At 37.9% G+C, this 25,012-nt stretch overlaps 2 protein-coding genes across 3 annotated transcripts in view; one reads left to right on the top strand and one right to left on the bottom strand.

Moving 5' to 3' along the window:
* Positions 1 to 25,012, bottom strand: part of TPK1 (thiamin pyrophosphokinase 1) — a gene marked incomplete at its 5' end in the record, with an annotated part of 314,282 nt that overhangs the window by 117,662 nt on the left and 171,608 nt on the right. The gene's annotated exons all lie outside the window — the stretch shown is intronic.
* LOC308432507 (dnaJ homolog subfamily A member 1-like) lies at positions 18 to 1,076 on the top strand. The gene has a single exon (XM_080932277.1). It carries the CDS (start codon positions 186 to 188, stop codon positions 825 to 827), a length of 642 nt encoding a protein of 213 aa, XP_080788403.1. The 5' UTR covers positions 18 to 185; the 3' UTR covers positions 828 to 1,076.

The following is a 25,012-nucleotide window of genomic DNA, read 5'->3' as shown; positions in this document are numbered from 1 at the left end:
GAAGGATGCAAAGAGAAAGGAGAGGTAAAAATGTTGTGCATCAGCTCTCAGTGACCTTAGAAGATTTATATAATGGCGCAACAAGGAAACTGGCTCTGAAAAAGAATGTAATTTGTGACAAATGTGAAGGCCGAGGTGGTAAGAAAGGAGCGGTAGAGTGCTGTCCCAACTGCCGTGGGACAGGTATGCAGATAAGGATTCATCAGATTGGACCAGGAATGGTTCAGCAAATTCAGTCAGTGTGCATGGAGTGCCAGGGTCATGGTGAACGCATCAGTCCTAAAGACAGATGTAAAAGCTGCAATGGAAGAAAGATAGTTCGAGAGAAGAAGATTTTAGAAGTTCATATTGATAAAGGCATAAAAGATGGTCAAAAGATAACATTCCATGGTGAAGGAGACCAAGAACCAGGACTGGAGCCAGGAGATATTATCATTGTGTTAGATCAGAAGGACCATGCTGTTTTTACAAGGCGAGGAGAAGACCTTTTCATGTGTATGGACATACAGCTGGTGGAAGCACTGTGTGGCTTCCAGAAGCCAATATCTACTCTTGACAACCGAACCATAGTCATCACCTCTCATCCAGGTCAGATTGTCAAGCATGGGAATATAAAATGTGTGCTAAATGAAGGTATGCCAATATATCGTCGGCCATATGAAAAGGGACGTCTAATCATTGAGTTTAAGGTAAACTTTCCTGAAAATGGCTTTCTCTCTCCTGATAAACTCTCTTTGCTGGAAAAGCTCCTTCCTGAAAGGAAGGAAGTGGAAGAAACTGATGAAATGGATCAGGTAGAACTGGTAGACTTTGATCCAAATCAGTAAAGACGGCGTCACTATAATGGAGAAGCGTATGAGGATGATGAACATCACCCCAGAGGTGGCGTTCAGTGTCAGACCTCTTAATAGGCCAGTCACTTTGACATTCTGTGTGCAGTAGTGAATGTGGGAAGGACTGTAATGATAATATGCTCACTACTTGGCTATTGTTTTTGTTTCAATATTCAACTATAGTAGTGTTTTAAACGTTAAATGAAGAATAAACACAAATATAAAAGCTCTGACTTTGCCCTGTATGTATGATGACTTTAATGTTCAAGATGAAAATGAATGCTTGTAAAAACTAGTTTAGGAAGTTTCCTAGCATCTGTTAGGCCATAACTTGTGTAACTGATAATAGTTGTGTACATTAGACTGACATACTAGGTACGTGTTGTATGATCCTTCATTGTTAAGCTATGGAATTAAAATTCTGTATTTAACTGGTAATCAAAAGAAAACAGTTACATGTTGGTCTAGTTGTATGACGTGAACTAATTGTGATTGATGCCTTTGTATTGCCTCAGCCATTACTAAAGGTGGCATACTACATTTTGCCTGTGTTATTAGTTGATAGAAATGATACATTCCTAAAGAAGTATATCATAAGCTACTGCTTAAGGGCTTGCTCTTGTAGACTGCATTCCCTTTTGCTGTGCCATTTTAAATATATATCTATAAACAAAACATGATCACCCTTTTCCCCTTCTCAAACTATAAGCCCTTGCTTGGGTGTAGTGACTTCCAAAGCCCAAATAACTTATAAAGTGATGAGAAATGTATATGGAGAGGTGATTTGCATGTATAATCCAGGAAAGGTGTTCCTTAGGTCTGTCACAGCCTTTCTATTCAACTTGGGCTCCAACATAACTGCAGCTTAATGTTGGTAGTGTAGCAAATTATGACTAGGTTGTTGTATGTGTTCAAGTCACATGCTTACATCTGGATATCAGAATTTAAGTAGTTACTGAAATGTATGACTGTCTAATACACTGATTACAAAGTGTTTAAAGTGTGTCACTGCAGGCCTTTTTTTCCTCAGTTCATCAAAGCATTATGGGCTTTAGTAATGTTCCTGAAATGTGCAAATGCTTAATATATATGGCTAAAGAATAAAGGAGTTCAAGTCAGAAAAGGAAACTGCAAAAAAAAAAAAAAAAAAACGGGATTCTATTAAAACATCAAGATGTAAATTGCATGTAATGAAGACATTTTGGGTGAGTTTCCCTTTTCTGTCCTTATCAGATTTGACTGAATGGGGATTTTAATTTGGAAAAGATACCTCAATATAGCTTGCATAGTTTAAGACAGACAAACCATACATATATGGGACCCAGTAGTAGACCTGGTCTTCTAAAATTCTAACTGTTACATTTGGGACTTAGGGAAATATAGGAAGTAGGTATCATCTAGATTGAAGGGATGAGTTCATCTTTTGAGGAAAGTATGCACTCATTGTAAACAATACAACCACCATGTAGACAGAGTCCATTTCTGTTGGGAAATCAGTTAAGAAAACATGTTCTACTTATGCATTACAGTTCTTAGAGTGAATCCTACTGCAGTCCAGCTGAGTCAGGACTATATATGACTCCAGGAAAACTAATGTCAGTTTGTTTTAAACTGAACAGAAACCTACCATCATATCTCCACTCTGCCTAAATTCACATGAGAAGCTATGCCTGATGGAAGATTATTCACTATGCAGATTCTTGAAATTTTTTCAGGTTCTCAACTTTTCATTAATGCACTCTAGGCCTTGAGGGATCCTATAACCTTTAAGGCTGGAATTTAATTCCCATCTTCTGCAGTAGGATAGCACAATGAATAAGTAATATCTGTAAATCAGTCGCTAAATTTTTCAGAAGCAGCAGCAAGATTCCTCCTCATCACTACTCATTTTCCCTGCAGGAAGTATTTAGCAAGGCTGATGAAAACCACCAGAGGATTAGTATAAGCTGCAGGTGTGTATACAGGGTCAGCTTTGGACTACTTCTCAAGATCTGTTCTCCTAGCTGGGAATAGAACAAGATATTCAGATAGAGTAAGACAGATACTACCCTGATATATGTTTATAAGAATTGCAGGGTCAGAAAGTTCAATTTAAAAAAGGCCATATGTGGCCCATGAGAATGAGTTCATTATGGGCCTCCAAAGCCCCATGCATGTACTTCTAACATTACCCCATCATGTTTATGAGAACCTCTGATTGATACGTATGTATGTATGTATATATATATATATATATATATATATATATATATATATATATATATATATATATATATATCCATCTATCCAGAGGCTTCTAATCCATGTTCAGCTTAACAGTTTGCCATAGCAGTAGTCCATGTGTATTTACTGAGGAAAGGAACTGGATAAATAAACAAAAACTCAAGGAAAAACTATTGGTAAGAAACAGTGGTAAGAAGCTAACAAACAGGCTGAGTTAACAGTCAAATTTCTACACTATTGGGCTTCTCTACTTGATAATGACGTTTAACTTACTTGTAGATTTTTAAGAAGAAACTGAATGAGTGTGAGCATGTGTATGTGCATATGCGTGTGTGTACATGTCAGTCATTCATGCATCTATGCATGTTAACAAGCACATAGAGGTCAGAGTTGATGTTGAGTGCCTTGCTGAATCATTCTCCACATTTTTTAATCTTCAGAAGATTTTTTTTATGTATAAATGTTTTTCTGCATTCCTATGTGTGCACAAAAGCCATGTCTGGCATGAGCAGAGGTCAGAAGAAGGTGTTGGATCCCCTAGAACTGGAGTCAGAATGGCTATGAGCCACCGTGTAGGAACCGAAAATCAAATCTGGATGTTCTGAGAAGGCAAGTACTCTATAACTGCTGAAAAACCTGCCAGCTTTTCCACATTATTTTTGAGCCATAGTCTCTCACTTAACTCAAAAATCCTGGTTAGTCTAGTTTGCAAAATAAGTGCAGGGATCTATCTCTTTTCGACAGCCCCCAATCCTGCTTAGGCCTGGGGTTACTTTACAATATGGCCTAGTTTTTACATGGCTACTGTTAGTCTAAGATCAGTTCCTCGTGCTTACAGAAGAAGCATTTTCCATAAGCAGCTCTACAGCACAATATTTAGTGGCATTTGAAAAACATTAACATGTCATTTTTTATAACCTCACATATGTACAATTCATATATTTATGTTTCATCAATAAGCAAATGGGGAACAAGAAAGAGAAATATGTATTAGTCATCCATTGCTTGTTAGGAACTGTCCCAAGCACTGAAGTATGTCAAGTTTCTTCCATTATGGGGGTAACACTAAAATGGAAGACAAAAACACACCATAAAGGTTTTTGAAGCATATTATCTACAATGTAGTAAATGGTAAAGGACTGAGAAATACATGTAAACCCACCGGACCAGGAGCTGCTTTGTACAGGTGAGCTGGGCAGACTACATTCAGAATGAGAATGGCAGCACATACTCCAAAGACGGGATGATGCGGCCATAGCTGAATATTGGGTGTTGCTTGTGATAACAGCCTGCAGTAAGGTTCCTGAGAATATATTAACCCCAGCATTTTCAAAAAGTTTACAGCATCCATTTGCTAGACCTGAATGAAAAATTGGTAAACAGCTGGAAAGCAAATCACTACATTCTGAGTAGCAGATGTGGGTATTTTTCTCCTTAAGTCCAAGTTCCTGTACCCAGCTGCTTATCAGCCATCTCAATACCCATCCCACAAGCAACTGCTCCAGACAAATCCCACAGAATAATGACTGAGGTATACCTCACAGTTCCTTATTTATCTTCTCTATAGAATCAGGACCAAACCAGGACCAGCACTTAAGAGGGAATGTGAGCAACTTCTATGTCTCCCATGAAGTGTAATAGTCACTAACAGTTACTGCTTCTATCTGTATTGTGTAAATCTACCTGAATACAGTGACAAAACACTACAGTGTCAGTCATATCATGGCACTCTTCTACTTACCCCTCAGACTGAGAGTGATTTTACACACGCCTGCAGGATGTGCTCTCTGGCCATCTCTATGATCTTGCCCCACTCTGCCCTTCTCCACTCCAAGAATATTTCCCTTGTCTCTCTTACTGCTTACACAGCACACCTTCCTATTTCAAATTCTATGCACTTACCACGTTTTTCCTAGAGCACATCATCCCAAGATACTTATTTGATAGCTTTACTTTCTTTAGTTCATATTTCTATAACTTTCACACTGCTCACAATACAATGCAACGTTAAACATTTTATGACATATATGTCCTGTGGTCACTGCAAGAAATAGATTACCTATAACATGAAGGCAGAGTGTGTCTATGTCTAGTACGCAGGATAAAGTGTGGTAAACAAGCAGCCAACCATTAAACAAATGTGATGAAATAAGAAGCGAACAGCAGTAGATGCAATCATCAGATGTAAGCGCTGGAGGGAAGGAAGAAGGGGACCAGGGCACAAGTGGAGATGAATAAATTAAGGATTATGGGGAGTTTTCAATGGTGGTGTAGACACAATTAAGATACATATGTGTCAACAAAACTGAGTCAGTGTCATAAAGATAAAGGAGGGTTCAAAGAAACTGAATGAAAGGAGCATTTGAATGCATGGAATTTACCATGCTTACACAGTACTGTTGACAAATGTTATTGACTAAAGGGCTGGTAATTGAGAAATTAACATCACTAATGCATAACAATGGGCAGTAAAAGAGATCATCCACTGATGATTCTCTATTGCCTAAAATTTCAGTTTCTGATTATTCCTTTGTATGTCTGTTTCATGTAATTATATGTTTGTAATCTCATCTATACACATGGCAGCAACCCTGTGCAATCATTTTTAACATGGTGAATATGGAAAAAGAAATCAGTCCTGACTGATTAATATGTATCTCTTATTCTAGGTCAAGATCATTTACAAGGATCTTATTAGTTAGTGAGGTGTGGTGGTAATAAAAGGTATCTTTGCGTTTTCAAAGGTCATTACATTTAGCAAAAACCTATCTCAAAACCTATTAAAACCTGTGACACCATGTTTGCATCGATTACTGTAGAGCCCAGCTAGCTGCAATTTAGGCTTCAGCTAAGGGTCTGAACTAAATTTACCAGCATGCTTCTCATGATTCTTTTCACTTGTTTTTCCTCCGTAACATACTCATTTTCTTTTCTTTTCTTTTTTTTCATTGAACAACTTTATTTTAAAAAACAGAGATAAATGTACAGATTATAAAAGCATTTTTGCATAAAAGTATATGAATACATTTTTGTCAGTACTTGATTTTTTTTAAAGGTTTGATAGCATGCATTAAAATATTACTAGTTACAATGAGCATAAAGTACATGTAAAACAAGATGTAACCTGGAAATAGTCAAAGTTTTCTTGGTGTGTAAAGATAGTAAGTTAAATAATAGTGGAAAGTGTTGTTTTGAAAAATGAGTGAAAACTGGGCTCTGCTTTAAATGTCTTCACAGAGCCCTGGCAAGGCTAGCTGAGAAGTATATAATACCGAGAAAGACATGATTTTACTTTTCTATTAAGGCAATAAAAACCTTTCTGTATCCAAATGACAAGTTTTTTTCTCTTTGACCTCAAAAAGACTTAGATGCAGCATGCACCATCTTCTGTAAGAACAGTGACTGTCAGCGTACTTTAATTACATTTACTTTCTAGAAATTGAATTCTGGGGATGCATAAATGGGCAGTTTCCTTGTGGCTCTACCTGATAGGGTGATCATATAATTTAATATACATAGTGAGACCTTATGGAAGTAAAAGCGGATATTATAAATAGTTACTGCAAGAATAAAGAAATTGGGACTTTGCTGCATAAACTAAGATATGCTTTTCCTGCCTCTAGACAGGAAGGAACTAAGGGAAGCAAAGTCAATTTAACAAAACCAAACACATGGGTTTAAGTCATCTTACATGTCAAACTCAGCATTCTAACTTTCAAAGATCTTCACTGCATAGTGATGAAAATTATACTTAAATTATATCGCATGTTACTATTTGAAGCCAGACGTGAAAATACCATCTACAGACAAAAGAATTAGGTAAAGAGAAAGCAAACAAATTAATTAGAGACAGAATATTCTAATAAAAATGAAAACCACAAAAAATATTTTAAAGCAAAACAAAATGCATAAAATACATGTTTTAGTAAGGGTATAAAATAATTCTGGTGACTGGCATAAAACAAAATAAGAAGGCAGAGAATGTGAAGGTTACAGCTGTTGTGGCCACACTGACAAGTGGAGGATTGACAGCCTCAGCAATCAATCCTACAGGGATCCCACTGTCCCTAACCTATGGCAGGGCATGGCACAGTGAATGTCAGTGGGTATGAAATAAACAATATTTCCAAAGGTAAGTTCAAACATACAGAATTCACAACTATCCCTTAGTAACTATAAGTCTGTCCTCCAATACACAGATTTGATGAATGCATTAACCTTCTTGCATGGTTAACCATACTGGCCCTTGCCTGGACAATACCTAAATGGTGACCTGTATAAAAGCTAAACAAACATTTATGAAAAAAATTCTAGTTTCTTCTACCATTTCAAGTCTGATCTTGCCAAGGTTCTGCTTTAAATTAAAATTATAGTCTTTCAAAGTCTGTAAGACTTCCTTCCAGTAATGGATCTTAAACTAAGTCTTCAACTCATATCCTGCAGTTAAATTCCACAAATATTTCACTCCCCAGACCCTCACAAGTTTGTAATTTTCTAGACAATTGCCTTTCCCCTGCTTCCTTGGAAAGAGTGTGATTAGTAATTATCCAGGATGACAATTTCATTACTTTACTGGAAAAAAAAAAAAAGTAAACTTGTTTGGATAAGTACTTTGTGAAACATGTTGTCCATTAAGAACTGTCAAGAAAAAACAAACAGAAACAACAAACAAACCTGAAGTGAAGCACAACACACACACACACACACACACACACACACACACACACACACACACACACACACACACAAAGACATGACAGTGGGAAGAGACTTGAGAAGAAGGAAGAAGAAGAGACTTGATGATATTTTGAATGGGAAAACAAAGGATAATGAGAAGGGACTTTGCTCTAAGAGCAAAATGTGGATACTGAGAAAAGTGTGGAAGAATAAATAAAACAAAAAATAAAAGGAAGGAACTGTCAGTGCATGTTTAAACTCAGAATGATAAGAAATAAACATAACACTTCCAGTTTCCGTCTATAGCACGAGCTGACCCTGTGCTACAGCTCTGGGCCTCCAGAAGTGCTGAAACAGTAGAGAGCACAGAAGAGATTCCCACCATTGCTCAAATTCCAGGTCCAAGAAGAACCCTCCCAGAGTACTCAGGACACTGGAACCTAGGAGCAGTCTGGGACAGGATCATTCCAGTTCTTTCTACCTGTGCATAGAGGTGACCCTTTGCTACAGATCTCCAGATATTGACATACCCAGACCCTGCTGGAAAAAAGCAGGTCCCCCAGAAGTGCTGAAATAACTGAGAGCACAGGTAAGACCACTACACTTCTGCTCCGCGAATCCCACCAGACACAGGAACAGAGGATCAGTCTGGGACAGGATACTTTAGGTTTATGTCTATGCCCTGTGCTGACTCTGTGCCACAGCTATCTCAACCCAGACCTGCTGGAGAAAACTGGTCCCTCAGCAGTGCTAACACACAGGCTTACAGGAGGGTCATGCCACTCTCTAAATCAGCAAGGCCAGCTAACACCAGAGATAAGAAGACAGTGAAAGGCAAGTCCAAGACCTAAGAAACAGAAACCAAGGCCCTGGGGCATCATCAGAACCAATTACCCTTTCACAGCAAGTCCTGGATTCCCCAACACAATAAAAAAGTAAAATTCTGATTTGAAATCAAAACTCATGATGATGTTAGAGATCTTTAAGAACATCATAAATAACTCCATTAAAGAAATACAGGATAGCACAAAAGGTTTAAAAGGTAGAAGCTCTTAGATAATTACAGGAAAACAAGATCAATCAGGTGAAGGAATTGAACAAAACCACACAGGAACTAAAAACAGAAATAGGAACAATAAAGAAATCATAAAGGGAGACAACCACGGAGAAAGAAAACCTAGGAAAGAGATTAGGAGTGATAGATGCAGCTTCACCAATGGGGAATACAAGGGATTGAAGAGAGAATCTTAGGTTCAGAAGATACCATAGAAAACACTGACAAAACAATAAAAGAAAATGCAAAATGCAAAAAGTTCCTAACCAAAAACATCTAAGAAATCTAGAAGATAGAACCTGAGGATAATAGATATAGAAGAGAGGGAAGATTTACTTAAATGGCCAGTAAATATCTTCAACAAAATTACAAAAGAAAGCTTTTATAACCTAACAAAAAAGATGTTACCTTTTTATATAAGAGCCCTACCAAACTCCAAAGACACTGGACCAGAAATGACATTCTTGACGTCACATAATAGTCAAAAGAGCAAATGCACAAAACAAAGAAAGAGTATTAAAAGCAGTAAAAGAAAAAGGTCAAATAACATACAATGGCAGACCTATTAGAATCACAGCAAATTTCTCAACAAAGACAATGAAAGCTAGAAGATCTTGGGCAGATATACAGATCCTACCAGATCACAAATGGTAGCCCAGGCCAATATATCCAGCAAAATTTTCAATTACTATAGATGGAGAAACCAAGATATTTCATGACAAAACCAAATTTACACAACACCTTCCCACAAATCATCTTATAAATGATAATAGATGAAAAAGGTCAACACAAGGAGGGAAACCAAGCCCTAGAAAAAGCAAGAGGGCAATTTTCTTTCAAATAAAACGAACAAACAAAAAGACAGCCACAAAAACAATTCCACCCCTAACAACAAAAATAATAGGAAACAACAATCATTAGTTTCTAATATGTCTCAACAGAAATGGAATCAATTCCTCAATAAAAAAAAAACACAGACTAACAGAATGGATAGATACATAAGGAGGACTCAAAATTTTGGGGCATTCAGGAAACACACCTCAGTGACAAAGTCAAACACTACCTCCCTATAAAAGGCTGGAAAACAATTTTTCAAGTAAAAGGTCCCAAGAAAAAAGTTGGAGAAGATATTCTAATATCAAATAAAATAAACTTTCAACCAAAAGTAATTCAAAAAGATAAGGAAAGACACGTCATACTCTTCAGAAAAAAGTCCACCAAGATTATTCTCAATTTTAAATATCTATGCTCCAAATGCAAGGGTACCTATATTCATAAGAGAAACTTTACTAAAGCTTAAAGCACACAATAATAGTGGGAGACTTGAACACCCCACTGTCATCAATGGACAGATCATAGAAACAGAAACAGAAACTAAAGAGAAACACAGTGAAACTAACAGAAGTTAAGAACCAAATGGACTTAACGGGTTATATATATATATATATATACACACACACACACACATACTTGGTCACAAAAAGGCCTCAACAGGTACACAAATATTGAAATATTCCCATGAATTCTATCAGAGCATAATGGACTAAGGCTGGTCTTAAATAACAACAAAAACTTTAGAAATAGAGCAAAGCTGAACAATGCTCTACTCAATGATAACTTGGTCAAGGACGAAATAAAGTAAGAAATTAAAGAGTTTATAGAATTTAATGAAAATGAAGGTATAACATACCCAAACTTATGGGAGACAATGAAAGAAGGGCTAAGAGAAAACCTCTTCACTCTGAGTGTCTCCAAAAAGGAAACTGGAGAGAGCATACAGTAGCAGCTTGACAGCTCACATAAAAGCTCTATAACAAAAAGATGCAAATGCACCCAAGAGGAGTAGAGGGCAGAAAATAATCAACTCATGGCTCAAATCAACCAAGTAAAAACAAAAAGAACTATACAAAAAAATCACCAAAACACACAGTTGGTTTTTTGAGAAAACCAACAAGCTCAATAGACCCTTTCCACATTAACTAGAGTATGCAGAGAGAGGGAGTATCTAAATTGACAAAACCAAAAATGAAAGAGGGACTTAGCAATAGAGACTGAGGAAATTCAAGAAAACACTAAATCCTACTACAAAAGCCTATACTCAGCAAAACTGGCAAATCTAGATGAAATGGACAATTTTCTAGACAGATGCCAGGTACCAAGGTTAAGTCAGAATCACATAAACCATAAAAAATGTTCCATCACTAATAAAGAAATAGAAGCAGTCATCAAAAGTCTCCCAACAACAAAATAAAAGGCCAGGATCAGAAGGGTTTAGTAAAGAATTTCTATCAGAGTTTCATAGAAGAAGTAATACCAATACTCTCCAAATTATTCCACAAAAGTGAAATAGCAGGCATATTATCCAATTCCTTCTTGAAGCTATAATTATGCTTATACCTACACCACTCACTCAACAAAGAATGAAAACCAGATCAATTTCCCTCATGAATATCAATGAAAAAATACTCAATAAAATTCTTGCAAACCAAATCCAAGAACACATCAAAACAATCATCCATCACAACCAAGCAGGCTTCATCCCAAGGATGCAGGGATGGATCAATATATGGAAATACATCAAAGTAATCCACTATATAAACAAACTCCTACAGCTGATAAACAACATCAACAAAGTGGCTGGACATTACATTAACCCAAGCAAATTAGTAGCTTTCCTCTACTTAAAAGATAAACAGGCTAAGAAAGAAATTAGGGAATTAACAGCTTTCACAATAGTCATAAATAATATAGAATACCTTGGTACGACTCTAACCAAGCAAGTAAAAGATCTGTATGAGAAGAACTTCAAGTCTGTAAAGAAAGAAATTGTAGAATATCTCAGAAGATGGAAAGATCTTCCATGCTCATGAACTGGAAAGATAAAAATAGCCATCTTGTCAAAAGCAATCTACAGATTCAATGCAATCCCCATCAAAATCCAACTCAATTCTTCATAGAGTTAGAAAGAGCAATTTGCAGGTTCATTTGGAATAACAGAAAACCCAGGATGGTGAAAACTATTCTCAACAATAAAAACTTCTGGGGAAATCACCTCCAGCTGTATTACAGAGCAACAGTCAAAAACTGTATGGTATTGGTACAGAGATCAGAAGGTAGATCAATGAAATACAATTTCAGGACCAGAAGTGAACCCACACACTATTGTAACTTGACAAAGGAGCTAAAACCGTCCAGTGGAAAAAAGTTAACATTTTCAACAAATGGTGCTGGTCCAATTGGTGGTCAGCATGTAGAAGAATGCAAATAAATGTATACATTTCTCTGTACACAGCACAAGTTCAAGTGGATCCAGAACTTCCACAGAAACTCAAACTAAGAAAAGAGAAAGTGGGAAAGAGGCTTGAACATACCTGCACTGGGGAAAATTTCCTGAACAAAACACCAATGGCACATACTCTACGATCAAGGATTGACATTTGTAGCTCAAAAAACTGCAGTAAGTTCTTGTAGGCAAAAGATATTGTCATTAGGACAAAACTGCATCCAACAGATTGGGAAAAGATCTTTACCAATCTTACATCAGATAGAGGGCTAATATCCAATAAATATACAAAAAACTGAAGAAGTTAGACTCCAGAGAATCAAATAAACACCTTGAAAAATGGCGACAGAACTAAACAAAGAATTCTCAACTGAGAAATACAGAATGTTTGAGAAGCACCTAAAGAAATGCTTATCATCCTTCCTCATCAGGGAAATGCAAATCAAAACAATCTTTAGATTCCACTTCACACCTGCCAGAACTGCTAAGATCAAATAGTCAGGTGACAACAGCTGCTGGCATGGATGTGCAGAAAGAGGAACACTCATTCCACCACTGTTCCTGGGCCTGCAAGTGGGTACAACCACTCTTTAAATCAGTCTGATGGTTCCTGAGAATATTGGACATAGTACTACCAGAGGACCCAGCTATAACACTCGTGGGCATATACACAAAAGATGCTCCAACATACAACAAGGATGCATGTTTCATCATATTAATAGCAGACTTATTTTTAATTGCTCAGAACTGTAAAGAACCCAGATTTCTTTCAACAGAGGAATGGATACAGAAAATGTGGTACATTTAAACAAAAGAGTACTATTCAGGCATTAAAAATAATAAGTTCATAAGATTCTTAGGCAAATGGATGGAACTAGACAATACAATCCTAGTGAGGTAACCCAATCACAAAAGAACATACATGGTATGCACTCACTGATAAGTGGATATTAGCCCAAAAGCTCAGAATAATAAAGATGCACAGACCACATGAAGTTCAAGAAGAAAAATGACCAAAGTATAGATGCTTCAGTCCTTTTTAGAAGGGGGAAGAAAAATATTCTCAGGAGGAAATATCGAGACACAGCTGGAACTAGAAACTGAAGAAAAGGCCATCCAGAGACTGCCTCACCTAGGGATGCAGCCCACACTCAGCCACCAAACCCAAACAATATTTCTGATGCCATGAACTGCATGCTGACAGGAGCCTGATATAGCTGTCTCCTGAGGAGCTCCACTAGCGCATAACAAATACAGAGGGGAAAACTGGCAGCCAACCATAGACCTAAGAATGGGGTCCTTAATGGAGGAGTTACAAGAAGAATTGAAGGAGTTGAAGCGGTTTGCAACCCCATGAGAACAACACCAACCAAACAGAGCTCCCAGAGATTAATCCACTGTCCAAAGAGTACACAGGGAAGGACCCATTGTTCCACCTGCACATGTAGCAGAGGACGGCCTTTTGGGACATCAATGAGAGGGGAAGCCTTTGGTCCTGCCTAGGCTTGATCCTGCAGTGTAGGTGAATGTCAGGGTAGGGAGGATAGAGAGAGTGGGTGTGTGTATGTGAACACTCTCATAGAAGCAAGGGGAGGGGCGATGAGATAGGGGATATGGAGAGGATTCTGAGAAAGGAGATAACATTCAAAATGTAAATAAAATATATCCAATAAAATAATAAAATCAGAAAAAAAAACCTGGATTCTTCCCCTGGAAAATATTTTAACAATATGTATTAGTAAATACAAATACATATAATTGGCAAAAGGTGAATTATAACAAAGCCACTTGTGTGTGTGTGTGTGTGTGTGTGTGTGTGTGTGTGTGTGTGTGTGTGTATGTGTATGTGTGTGTGTGTATGTGTGTGTGTGTGTGTATGTGTATGTGTGTGTGTGTGTGTGTGTGTGTGTGTGTGTGTGTGTGTGTGTGTGGGGTGCAGTATTTATTTCGCTCTGTTCATGTGGCTACCCAGATCCAAGGTGAAAAGGCCTCACTTTTCCCAAACTGCTACTGGTTTGCAAATTAGTATTCTTTATCTCCACATGGCAGAGAGCAGAGAGGCCAGCTAGGTAAAGTCAACCTGTCACCTGCCACCCATTCTACCAGACTTCTCCTGTAGCATGGGTGAAGCACATTAGACAATACAAACACAATGGCACTTGCTCCAACAGATGGCAAATTCTCAAATCAGAGCTAGATCCCATTCAGTCTACTGTTCTCAATATTAAAGGTTTATATCTTTATAATTTTTATAAGCCAGAAATAAACTACAAATGCAATTTAACAATAAGTCTATACTTTAATGATAATTCCTAACTCCCTATTTTCTGAAACCCCTGATGGAAAAGATAACTTTAATTTTCAAACAACTTTGTAACTAATTCATGGCTTACTGTCATTACATTCTTCAATCCAACCTAAAACTATTATACATACACACACACACACACACACACACACACACATACATACACACATACAGAATTCACAACAGAGGTATCTTGAATGATTGACAAGCACTTATAGAAATGTTTACAGTCCTTAATGATCAGGGAAATGCAAATCAAAACAACCCTGAGATTCCACCTTACACCATCAGAATAGCTAAGATAAAAAACGTAGGTGACAGCAGATTCTGGAAAAGATATGGAGAAAGAGGAACACTCCTTCATTGCTGGTAAGACTGAAAACTGATACAAGCACTCTAGAAATTAACCTGGAGGATCCTCAGAAAATTGGAAAGAGATCTACCAGAAGACCCAGCTATACTACTCTTGGGTATATACCCAAAAGCTGCCAAACCATGCCACAGGGGCAAGTGTTCCCCTATGTTCACAGCTGCCTTATTTCAATAGCCAGATAACCCAGAAGTCCCACAACAGAAGAATGGATACAGAAAATGAGGTATGTTTACACAATGGAATACAACTCAGCTATTAAGAAGGGAAACATCCTAAGTTTTTTGGCAATTAGATGGAACTAGAAAATATCATCCTGAGTGAGGTAACACAAACTCAAAATGTCATGCATAGTATGTTATGTATTAGTTATTTTGTAATTAATAATTAATTATTCTACAAATCAAAATTCTCCCACCACAGTAAGCAGTACCAGGGTTGTCTTTTTTTGTGTTTTCTTAATTGTTTCTATTTCCATTTTCATTTCCATTTTCAATTCCTTCATCTCTTTGGTTGTGTTTCCTGTATTTCTCTGAGTGATTTCTGTGTTTCCTCGTTAAAAGCTTCTATTTGTTTCTGTTTGTTCTTCTGTAACTATTTAAGGGTGTTATTCATTCTCTTCTCCAAGATCTCCATCATCATCGTAAAGTATGATTTCAAGTCTGAGTCTTGTTTTCTGGAGTGTTTGGGAATCTACTACTTGCTGTGGTGGGAGAGCTGGGTCCTGATGTTGCAAGGTTATCATGGTTTCCATTGCTTAAGTCCTTTCTCTTTCCTCTTGCCATCTTGTTATCTGATTATATGTGGTCTTGTTGCCAGTGATTGGCATGTGTCTCTCCCGTCGATATGAAGGTCATGGGCTCAGGAAGAAAATTGCTTCTGAGTGTTCGTTTTTTTGTGGGCGAGCAGTGAGTTCTGGTGGCATGTACTCAGTTGTCTTTGTGGGTTCAGGTGGGGGTGCTCTTGTGAGGCTGCTCTGGGAGCTTGGTCCTTTGCCAACTGGTCCTGAGTACTAGTTGTGGGGATCTGGCTCTTTCTCCAGGACAAAATGCACCCCTTTTCAGGGAGCACAACACTCTCTGCTCACTGAGAACTCATGGTGTGTCCTTCCTGGGCCTTTCTGTCAGGCTCACCTCTGGTCTGGGTGTAAAAGAGCCGGTGGAGCTGATATTCCAGAACTGCCTTCTCCAGGCAGATCATGATTCTCTTTGACACAGTCTGGGGCACCGCCTCCAAGTACTCTCTGTGCTCTGGGTAACCACTGCACAACCTCTCTAGGTCTGTACCCCAGGTTACCTGCTGGTCTAGGTAGAAGAGCTCCTGGGAGTCTGGTCCCCCAGCAAAGCCTTTCCTGGCAGGCGGATCTGGATACTCCCTTACTGTGTCCAGGAATAGAACTTCTGCCACAAGCACCATCTCCAAGCACTGTTTGTGTTCTGGGTGCTCAAGCTGCAGCCTTCCCAGGCCTGGGCCTCAGGTTATCTGCAGACCCAAGTGGCAGGGTACCTGTGTGTCTGGTCCAGGAGCACAGACTTTCCAGGCCTGGGCCTCAGGTTATCTGCAGCCCCAAGTGGCAGGGTACCTGTGTGTCTGGTCCAGGAGCACAGACTTTCCAGGCCTGGGCCTCAGGTTATCTGCAGCCCCAAGTGGCAGGGTACCTGTGTGTCTGGTCCAGGAGCACAGACTTTCCCAGCAGATCTGTGGGGCTGAAAGGAACCTTTGCCAAAAGTACCACCAACTGCTCTCTGTGCTCTGGGTACTCAGTGCACAACCTCACTAGGTCTGTGCCCCAAGTTACCTGCTGGTCTAGGTGGCAGAGCACCTGGATGTCCACATAATGATTTTTAAATACCAAAAATTGCCACAAGGCTATCTTCTTAGCTCTTGAGTTATTAATGATTTAAAGTCTAAGTGTACCCCACTCTGAGAGGGTGCCATACACCTACAACTTAACTCTGCTGAAAATTAAAAGCTTTGTGGAGAAAAGTCAGTAATATATTTATGTGTGAGTAAAATGACAGTAAATAAGGGTGTATAGGAATATATGTCATACATATCATGAAGCCTGCTTGAGATAATTACAGTATCTAAACCTCTCACCATCAGGATATGAACGTATTTCTAGAAAAAAGAATTCCAGTGTTTTTGTGAATTACAAATCTTGGAGAAATGGGATGCTGTATTGTTCATGTTTTGTAATGTTCACATCAGAGCAATCTTTGCATGGAAGTTATTCAGATGGAATTGAAAACAAAGAGCTTATGACATATTCCTAAGTTTACAGTGAGTGGAAGTAGATGTAGAAAGGTTATTACAATTGATATTATATAGATGCTGCCCACTGAGGCCAAATTACTGACTGGTAGACAAATGAAACACTGAAAAGTTTGTTTCTGAAATACTAGAAAACATACCAAAAATTTTTGCACTGGCTAAAAAACTATCTAACATGCATGCTGCTCTTCTCAAAATAAATATCTGATAGGCCTCTTGGCTTGCACAGTCTTCTTCCCTTTCTGTGGAAACTTGGATGTGTGTCCCAAAGAACAAACTGTGTGATGTCGTAGTTGTGCAGGTTAAAAAAGGGTGCTGCATCCAGCATAGCTGCATATGGCCATGATTCCCAGGATCGCCAAGTGTGCCAATGACTGCTCTTGGCCTGAAGCTGATTTGCCTTCTATTTTACTTTCACTTGCTCTTTCTGGAAAATACATTTCTTTCATTACGCAGATCTAATCACTCCATAGTAAAAGGAACAGATTCAGTCCTTAAGAGTGAGGAATAAAGGTGGACATGAGGCTGTGGAGGATGAGGATCAGACCTGCTTGGCCTTTAGAGTCATAAACAAGAATCTAGACAACATGACCACAAGGACCATAAAAGCCTACATGCTCTGTTGTAGAAATAGCTCATTTCCAGACTTGACCTTGGATTTGGAATCATGCGGAAGCACACATACTCTCCAGTTCAATGACTGTTGCTTCATTAGCCAGGGTGAACTTGGGAACATTAAGGATAGAGAGTTAAAGTGGTTTCAGGAAGACAGGCATGGATAGGGGAAAAAAGGAATCTATAAAATATAAAGAAATGAAAGATGACTTTATTTTACAGGAGAAAAACTTGTGTGTGATTTAGAAATAAATAGTTTTAGGAGAGTACATGAGCCTATGGAGTTGCTAGGATAAAGAAACAAAGATTAGAGAATTAAAAGATGTACAAACCTATAAAAATCTAGTACCCCCCTCTCTGAGCCACTTGAAGAATTGGAGATGACAATGCCGAGAGAGAGATCAAAGAGTACTAGCTGCTTTACTTGCAAAAATTTAAAAACTTTGAAAAAAACATTTTAACTTAAGCAGTCTATCACCTGTCTACATGAAAACAGTCACTAAAGACTACTGTCTACTGTACTAGGAAATCTCAAGAGCTGTGCCAGGCTATCTGAAGAGGTTGTATAAATACTACAAGGAAATGTGCTTTTGCCTTGTATTTAGCTTCTTTCTTAAGGAATCAAGGCTTAGAACTAATGATCTGGAATTCATAAAATTTATGTAAATTTGAGGATTTCTAAAAAATATTAATAATGATCAAAGCCTTGATGGTGTATCTTTAGTAAATAAAAGACTGGTTCAGGCTTGCAGGAAAGGAAAGAGGATGAGAAGGGAGGAGGAAGAAAGGAGAAGGAACAATGATGAGACTCCTTGGGCACAGAGTAAGCACTTGAACGTACAGCTTGCACCCAGTACTGTCTCTGAGTCATTATCACATCAGCACTGCTCCCATTCCAACCTCTGTCAGGATCCTCCCCATGCTGAGGCAAGCTAATTTTACAAACTATTTGGTGACTCTGATCCCACAGGTCCATGTTTTGCTGTGTGTGGTCATTTGGAATAGCAATGAGACAACCCTGTGTCATGATCACTTTTTCTCAACCCACAGTATTTCTTGTTTTGCCTGGGCCATAAAATACTTAGCCTCATATGCCTATCTAACATAATACCTCAAATGCCTGGTTCGCACTTCTGGATGACTAAGAATTAGCTATCTGCAGTGTTTTTCCTGCATCATTTCCTCAGCGCTTACTAGTACAAAACTATCCTCACTGTTTTTTCATAGTTTATAATGGGTAGCTATCAGATTTGCTGTGACATAATCATTTGATATTGCAAGATGGTAAAATATAAATAGCTTATATTTCTACTGTTAAGAAGAATAGAATGTTTTGGTAACAACTTTGTAATGGGTATTAGCGCTTTGATTTCTAGATATGAGTTGGACCACTTTATAATGCGAAAAGAAAATGTCACTGCAGCGACACTAATTACTTAATGCTTCCTTCCTGCAGTGCAGTTAGTTTGCATACATATTAATCCATGAGAATACAATATTTGTCATGCCATCATGCTTACATTTACATTGATATTCACAATGCTATTTACCATTTTGCTGAGTATCTCCCTATTAGTAACCTAGGAAATTTATAATCTAGACTACAATACTTATTTGATAATAATTTTCTACTGAAATGTTTTATTTCTACAAATGAAAGTAAGCATCCTACAGCCCCTGAAAGAGATCAAAAGGTAATCAATACAAGTTCAGACAGTACTGTTTCCCGATGTGTTATGGAGTATCTTGATTCAACAGTCTTCAGTAGTAGATATACATTCATGTGAGTTTAGATGAGAAGGTATTCAGAAGAGAAGCAGGTGTGCTCCTGCTTCTATTACACACATGTAGATGTCCTGCTATGGACAATGCACTGTCTATGAATGCTACATAGAACTGATCTCAAGAGAAGAGAGAAGCAGGGACACCGGGAAGCATTTTCTACTTCCATCTCCAGAGCTAAGGTGGAAACTGAGCATGCAGGAGTCCATCTTCGGTTACTTAAAGGGAACTTTCTGAGACAATATGCTCATCAGATAACAAAGAAAATATACTTAGGCAGAGGAAAAGAGTCATGGATCTCCCCTGAACACTAATGATCATCACTGAGGATACAAGGCTTACATATATACCTCTGGAACATCGTAGAAAACCATTTCAGGATTTTCAGGCATGACTTCATGCCTGAATTTGATAACACAACATTTTCAATGTAATTGTAATTGAATAATACAGCATTATCAGTGTGGATCATACATGACTTAGTACCTATACAAAAATCACTTTTTAAAAAAGTATACATTATCAGTGTGGATGATCTTAGTTATTAATGCAGGTGCTATTGCATTTAATATCTTGCCAAAAAGGGGGGGAGGGCGAATTCTATTTACTAAGCTAGCGTGTGCTGCTGCATTACAACTCATTTTGTGGAAGGCATCAAGACACTGCCTCTTTTCCTGGTGCTTGTTTCTAAATCTTCATAATGGTATAAAATTCCTTTTCATATAAGGCCCTAACTTTTCTACAGAGGATCCTCACAACTACCAAAGATGTCACTCGATACATTAATAGAAAATTCCATCTGGCAAGTGAGTCATGAAGCTGAGATTCCTGGTAATCAGATAAACATAACCTTTGTCCTGGGGCCTATAAACTCACACTTTTCTTCCTGCAAGATTGAATTAGACTGTGAGAGTCTCTAAGGTAGGACACCTTTTATGTCCCTACCTCATCTCCCAAACCACTTCAAAGCACTAGGTTTATCTATTTTTTCTTGTTGCACAGTACTATAAAACAGATTTCTCTTCTCTATGAAGGAGAAACAGATGTGAGTTCATCTTTGGGAAGCCTTTGAAAATGATGTAGGAAACAATATTCTAGTACCTGATGGTGAGAACCTCCTTCTCCTTGCATCCTTATCTCTCACTTATCCTGTATAGCATTTGTACCAATTACTGTGGCTCTTGACAAAGAAAACAATGCTGGTTCTGTTTTAAAGGTTGAGGGTTGTTATATGTGGACATATTTTTATACTGTTGATAATGTTTAGCTAGATATAGTATTTATTTCACATTCTTTTCTACAAGCTCATAAAAATCACCTACATAAGCTCATAACATTCCTTTGAGGAAGATAGGCCCAGACCCCTACCTCCCTTTCCCCAAAGATGGTCAAGCTTGTAGCATGTGCCTCAGGAGCACAGGCTCAGTTACATAGTTGCTGTTGGAAAGTACAGGGTCTTCTATCATTTTTTTTTGTAACTTTCTTTTTGTGCTGTTATCTTTTTTTTATTGGAGAACTTTATTTTAAAAAACAAAGATAAATGTACAAATTTTAAGCATTTTGCATAAAAGTATACAAATAGATTTTTGTCATTGCTTGGCTTTTTTTTTTTTTTAGGTTTGATAGTGTGCATTAAGATCTTACTAGTTACAATGAGCATAGAGTACATGTAAAACAAGATGTAGCTTGAAATTAGACAAAGTTTTCTTAGTGTGTAAGGAGTAAACATAATGGTTTTTTTCTTTTCTTTCTTTTCTTTTTTCCTTGAACTTCACACAGTCTGTGAGTTGTTTCTGGGGTGTTCAGAGCTTTCTGTGGTTAGTATCCCATTATCAGTGACTGAATATTATGTCTGTTCTTTTGTGACTGGGTTATCTCACTCAGGATGATATTATCTAGATGCATCCATTTTCTTAAGAATTTCATAAAGTCATTGTTTCTGATAGCTGAGTAGTACTCCATTGTGTAAATGTACCACAATTTTTGTATCCATTCATCTACTGAAGGACCTCTGGGTTCTTTCCAGCTTCTGGCTATTATAAATAGAGCTGCTATAAACATTGTAGTGCATGTGTCTTTGTTGTCTGTTGGAGCTTCTCTGGGGTAAAAGCCCAGAAGTGGAATAACTGGGTCTTCAGGTAGTACTATGTCCAATTTTCTGAGGAATCGCCAGACTGATTTCCAGAGTGGTTGTACCAGTTTACAATCCCACCAACAGTGGAGAAGTGTTCCTCTTTCTTCACATCCTCGCCAGAATCTGCTGTCATCTGAATTTTTGATCTTAGCCATTCTGACTGGTGTGAGGTAGGTTGTTTTGATTTGCATGAATGGCATTGTTTGAAATAATAAAATAACTGTGCATAATTTGACATTTTTCTATGATTAATATTCCTTGTCCATTCCAGGGCTAGGAACGCACATCCATGCCTTGCTCAGCATTCATTAGAGAAGCTTCCTCCTTGAGGAAATGACAACAAGTGCAGAGCCACAGCCAATCACTGTTCAGAGAGTGACAGACCTTGGAACACACACCCCTAAATGGGATGCTTCTATGATATTTTTCCCTTCGGGATTCAAGGAACCCTGTGGAAGGCAGGGCAGAAAAAGAGCTGGAGCAAAATGGGGTGGAAGGCACCAAGAAAACAAGGTTTCCTAGATCAACAGAATCAAAGCACATAACTCACAAACACTGTGGCAGCCTGCACAGGGACTACATACGTTTTGATTGAGATGGGGTCCAAGAGCCAAAAGGAGAAATGTACACATGCCTTAATCCCTAACGAGATGCTAGCTCCACTGGCAAATGAAAAATCTGTTTTATCCAGAGTTGTCTTATTGGAGAAACTACCCTTAAGGGTAGGTTCCATGCCCAATAGTAGATGGCTGCGACAAAATGAACTTAATAACATTTTTGTCTCATAATGCTCGGCCAGGGCATGTTTTTAACCCTGCAGGTCCTTTGTATAAACATTATGTCTTCCAATTTTATGTTTCTATGGGATTCCTGTATGTGCCCCTCTGCATGCATGTGTTTCTTATGCTTTTTCTTTGTCTCCTTTTCTTATCTGGATGTTTTGTCAGATTCTGATTTATTTACTTGTTTTGTTTTACCTTATTGTATTTTACTTTGTCATTACTTTTTATATACCTGTTTGTTTTCTAATGGGAGGCAGATAGGTCTGGATCCACATGAAAGGGGAGGTGGTGAGAAACTGCAGGAATAGGGGAGGGGAAACCATAATCAGAATGAAACCCAAATCAGTATGAATAAAAGCCATTTTCTATTTAAGCATTCTTTGTCCAGTCTATTACTTAAGTAACTGATTCTAAATGCTACTTTGGGATTTTGTATCTCTACAATGGTCCTCACATCCAAAGTCTATATTACATACATGTGTATGCTTTTCTCGTATTGATTGAATGTGTGTTAATTTAATTCTCAGTCCTACCTGAGACTCTGAAGAACAGATATGCTGTTTTCCTACCTTCCCCCTTCCTTGCTTCATGGGCAGAAATTTTGAACTTGCTTTTTTCCTTTGCTTAGCTTCTATTTGCTCATCACAGCCTCTCTAATAAATCTTCCATTAATTGTCCTCTTTTTATAAAACATTAAACTCGCCAAACACACAGAGAACCTCTTTATGTGTTATATCTCCAGTATCTGCATATGACCCCAAGTTCCTGGGTTGGATAGTAAAGATGAGAACAAAACCAAAATCCTTTAAAGTGTTCAGAGTGCCCTATGGGAGAAATAATGGGTGATGTGAAGATGAGGAGGAACAAACCTTCACCTAATGATCATAGAGGAAAACCTGATGAATCAAGTATAGTTGAGACAAGAAAAGAAAAACAAAACAAAACTGGTTTTCAAGCAAAGCGCCAGACATGTAAAATCAATTTGGAACAGAAAGTGATGTTTTAGGACCTACAAAAAAGAAGCATGAAGTATAGGGTTGATGACACAGACTTGGAGAGACCCAGAGGCCATGACCACTAGGGCAGGCAGGACTGCATTTTCCTCCACACAATGTTCATGTATACCACTGCCCAGCAACAACCCCTCCAGCACAAGGAATTCTGGCTTTTCCTGAAAACCCCTGAGCCAAGCCTGCATCTCTCCCAGCAGCAGCAGACCTAGGACCAGGAGAACTGAAAGACCCAGTCATTGATATGTGTGTATTAGACTTAATAATAATATTTAATAATAATAATTATTATTATATGCTTATTTTGAAACTGTTTTTCCAAATCATTTTCTTTGCCCTAGTCTGTGAGTTTTCTGTATGTGGGGGTCTTGTTGAGTTTAGATAAAATTGTTTCTCTTGAGAAACAATGACTGCATTATAGATACTATCAATTATACAAAAATGGGACACACATAACTAATTCCTATTTTTTAATAATTTTAGCAGAAATACTTGAAAAAGAAACACAGTTGCTAAGATTTGTAATATTTTCTTAGTAAACTCAAGATGAGCTATATATGGTAAAGTTGCTAATTCTCAATTGGCTGTTTTCTTTTGTTACTAAGCAAGTATTAAATTATAACAATTTACTGCTGGAAGTAGCACAGAATATTTGGTGTAGTTCAGCAAAGCCACGACAGAGATGAGAAATGTTCACTGAATTACTTTCTTGTGTCTGCACATTGAACTATTTGCCAATTAGGAGAGTTAACAAGGTTTTTTTTTTCTTCAAAGAGAAAAGAGGATTTATTCCTCAACTTAAAACATATGTGCTGCATTAAATCTCTGAGGGTCCACACTCCTGGGGAATAAGTTCTTATTAGAGTTGCTTCTCCTAAAACGATACTGTCCTGGCTGATGGCTAATCATTGTGTGTTTTGAATAAATAATCCAGAGGATCCAGCCCACATCCCATTCACAAAAGCAGGAAAGGACTCCCATCTTCGTTGGCTATCCTTCAGTGGTGTAAGAAAGACTTACTGGGAGTGAAGTAGGCTGGTGGTTGGAAGGGTGAGGAATCCTTCACAACGTTGCTCCCTTCTCTGCTGCAAAGACTAAAGGATGCTAGTGATAGCTGAGACATTAAGGAAGCCTTACACAGAGAAAACCGCATAGCATGTGAATATAAATCATGTAAACAGAGTAGGACCAATCTGATGTGTGCTTGAAGGCCACTCTACAGTAGTAGATTGAAGATACCAGATTGGCATGCATTTGCCAATACTGTGCTATCCAAACCAGTCTAATATACAATGGTGTTCCCTTGTATAAAATTATACAATTAATAATGCATATTAGTTTAAGTTTCTGATTTTGGCTTGAATAAACATTAAAATATCTCATTTTATGCTTCAGTTATATTTCTAGGTGTTCACTGAAACAGAAACCTAAAACAAATTTTAAATCACTTCACCAGGTACTGAAGGTATACAAAATACAGGTTGTGTATTAATTAATTTAGTTGATTTTTTCAATGATAGATAAAAATCACTAAAAAATAAATAAATGCAAATCAGTAGATTCCTTCTCTAGCTAAAAAATAACACAGGTGATAATTTATTTCTTCACATATACTTTGCAGTGATGGTTCATGGGCCAAATCAAGGCCATTTCTGTTTTCCACATAA

Source organism: Micromys minutus (genome assembly GCF_963924665.1).
Source record: "Micromys minutus genome assembly, chromosome: 18".
Classification (NCBI taxonomy): Eukaryota; Metazoa; Chordata; class Mammalia; order Rodentia; family Muridae; genus Micromys; species Micromys minutus.
The sequence above is the reverse complement of the archived record's forward strand: the minus strand, read 5'-3'. Positions and strand labels throughout refer to the sequence as shown.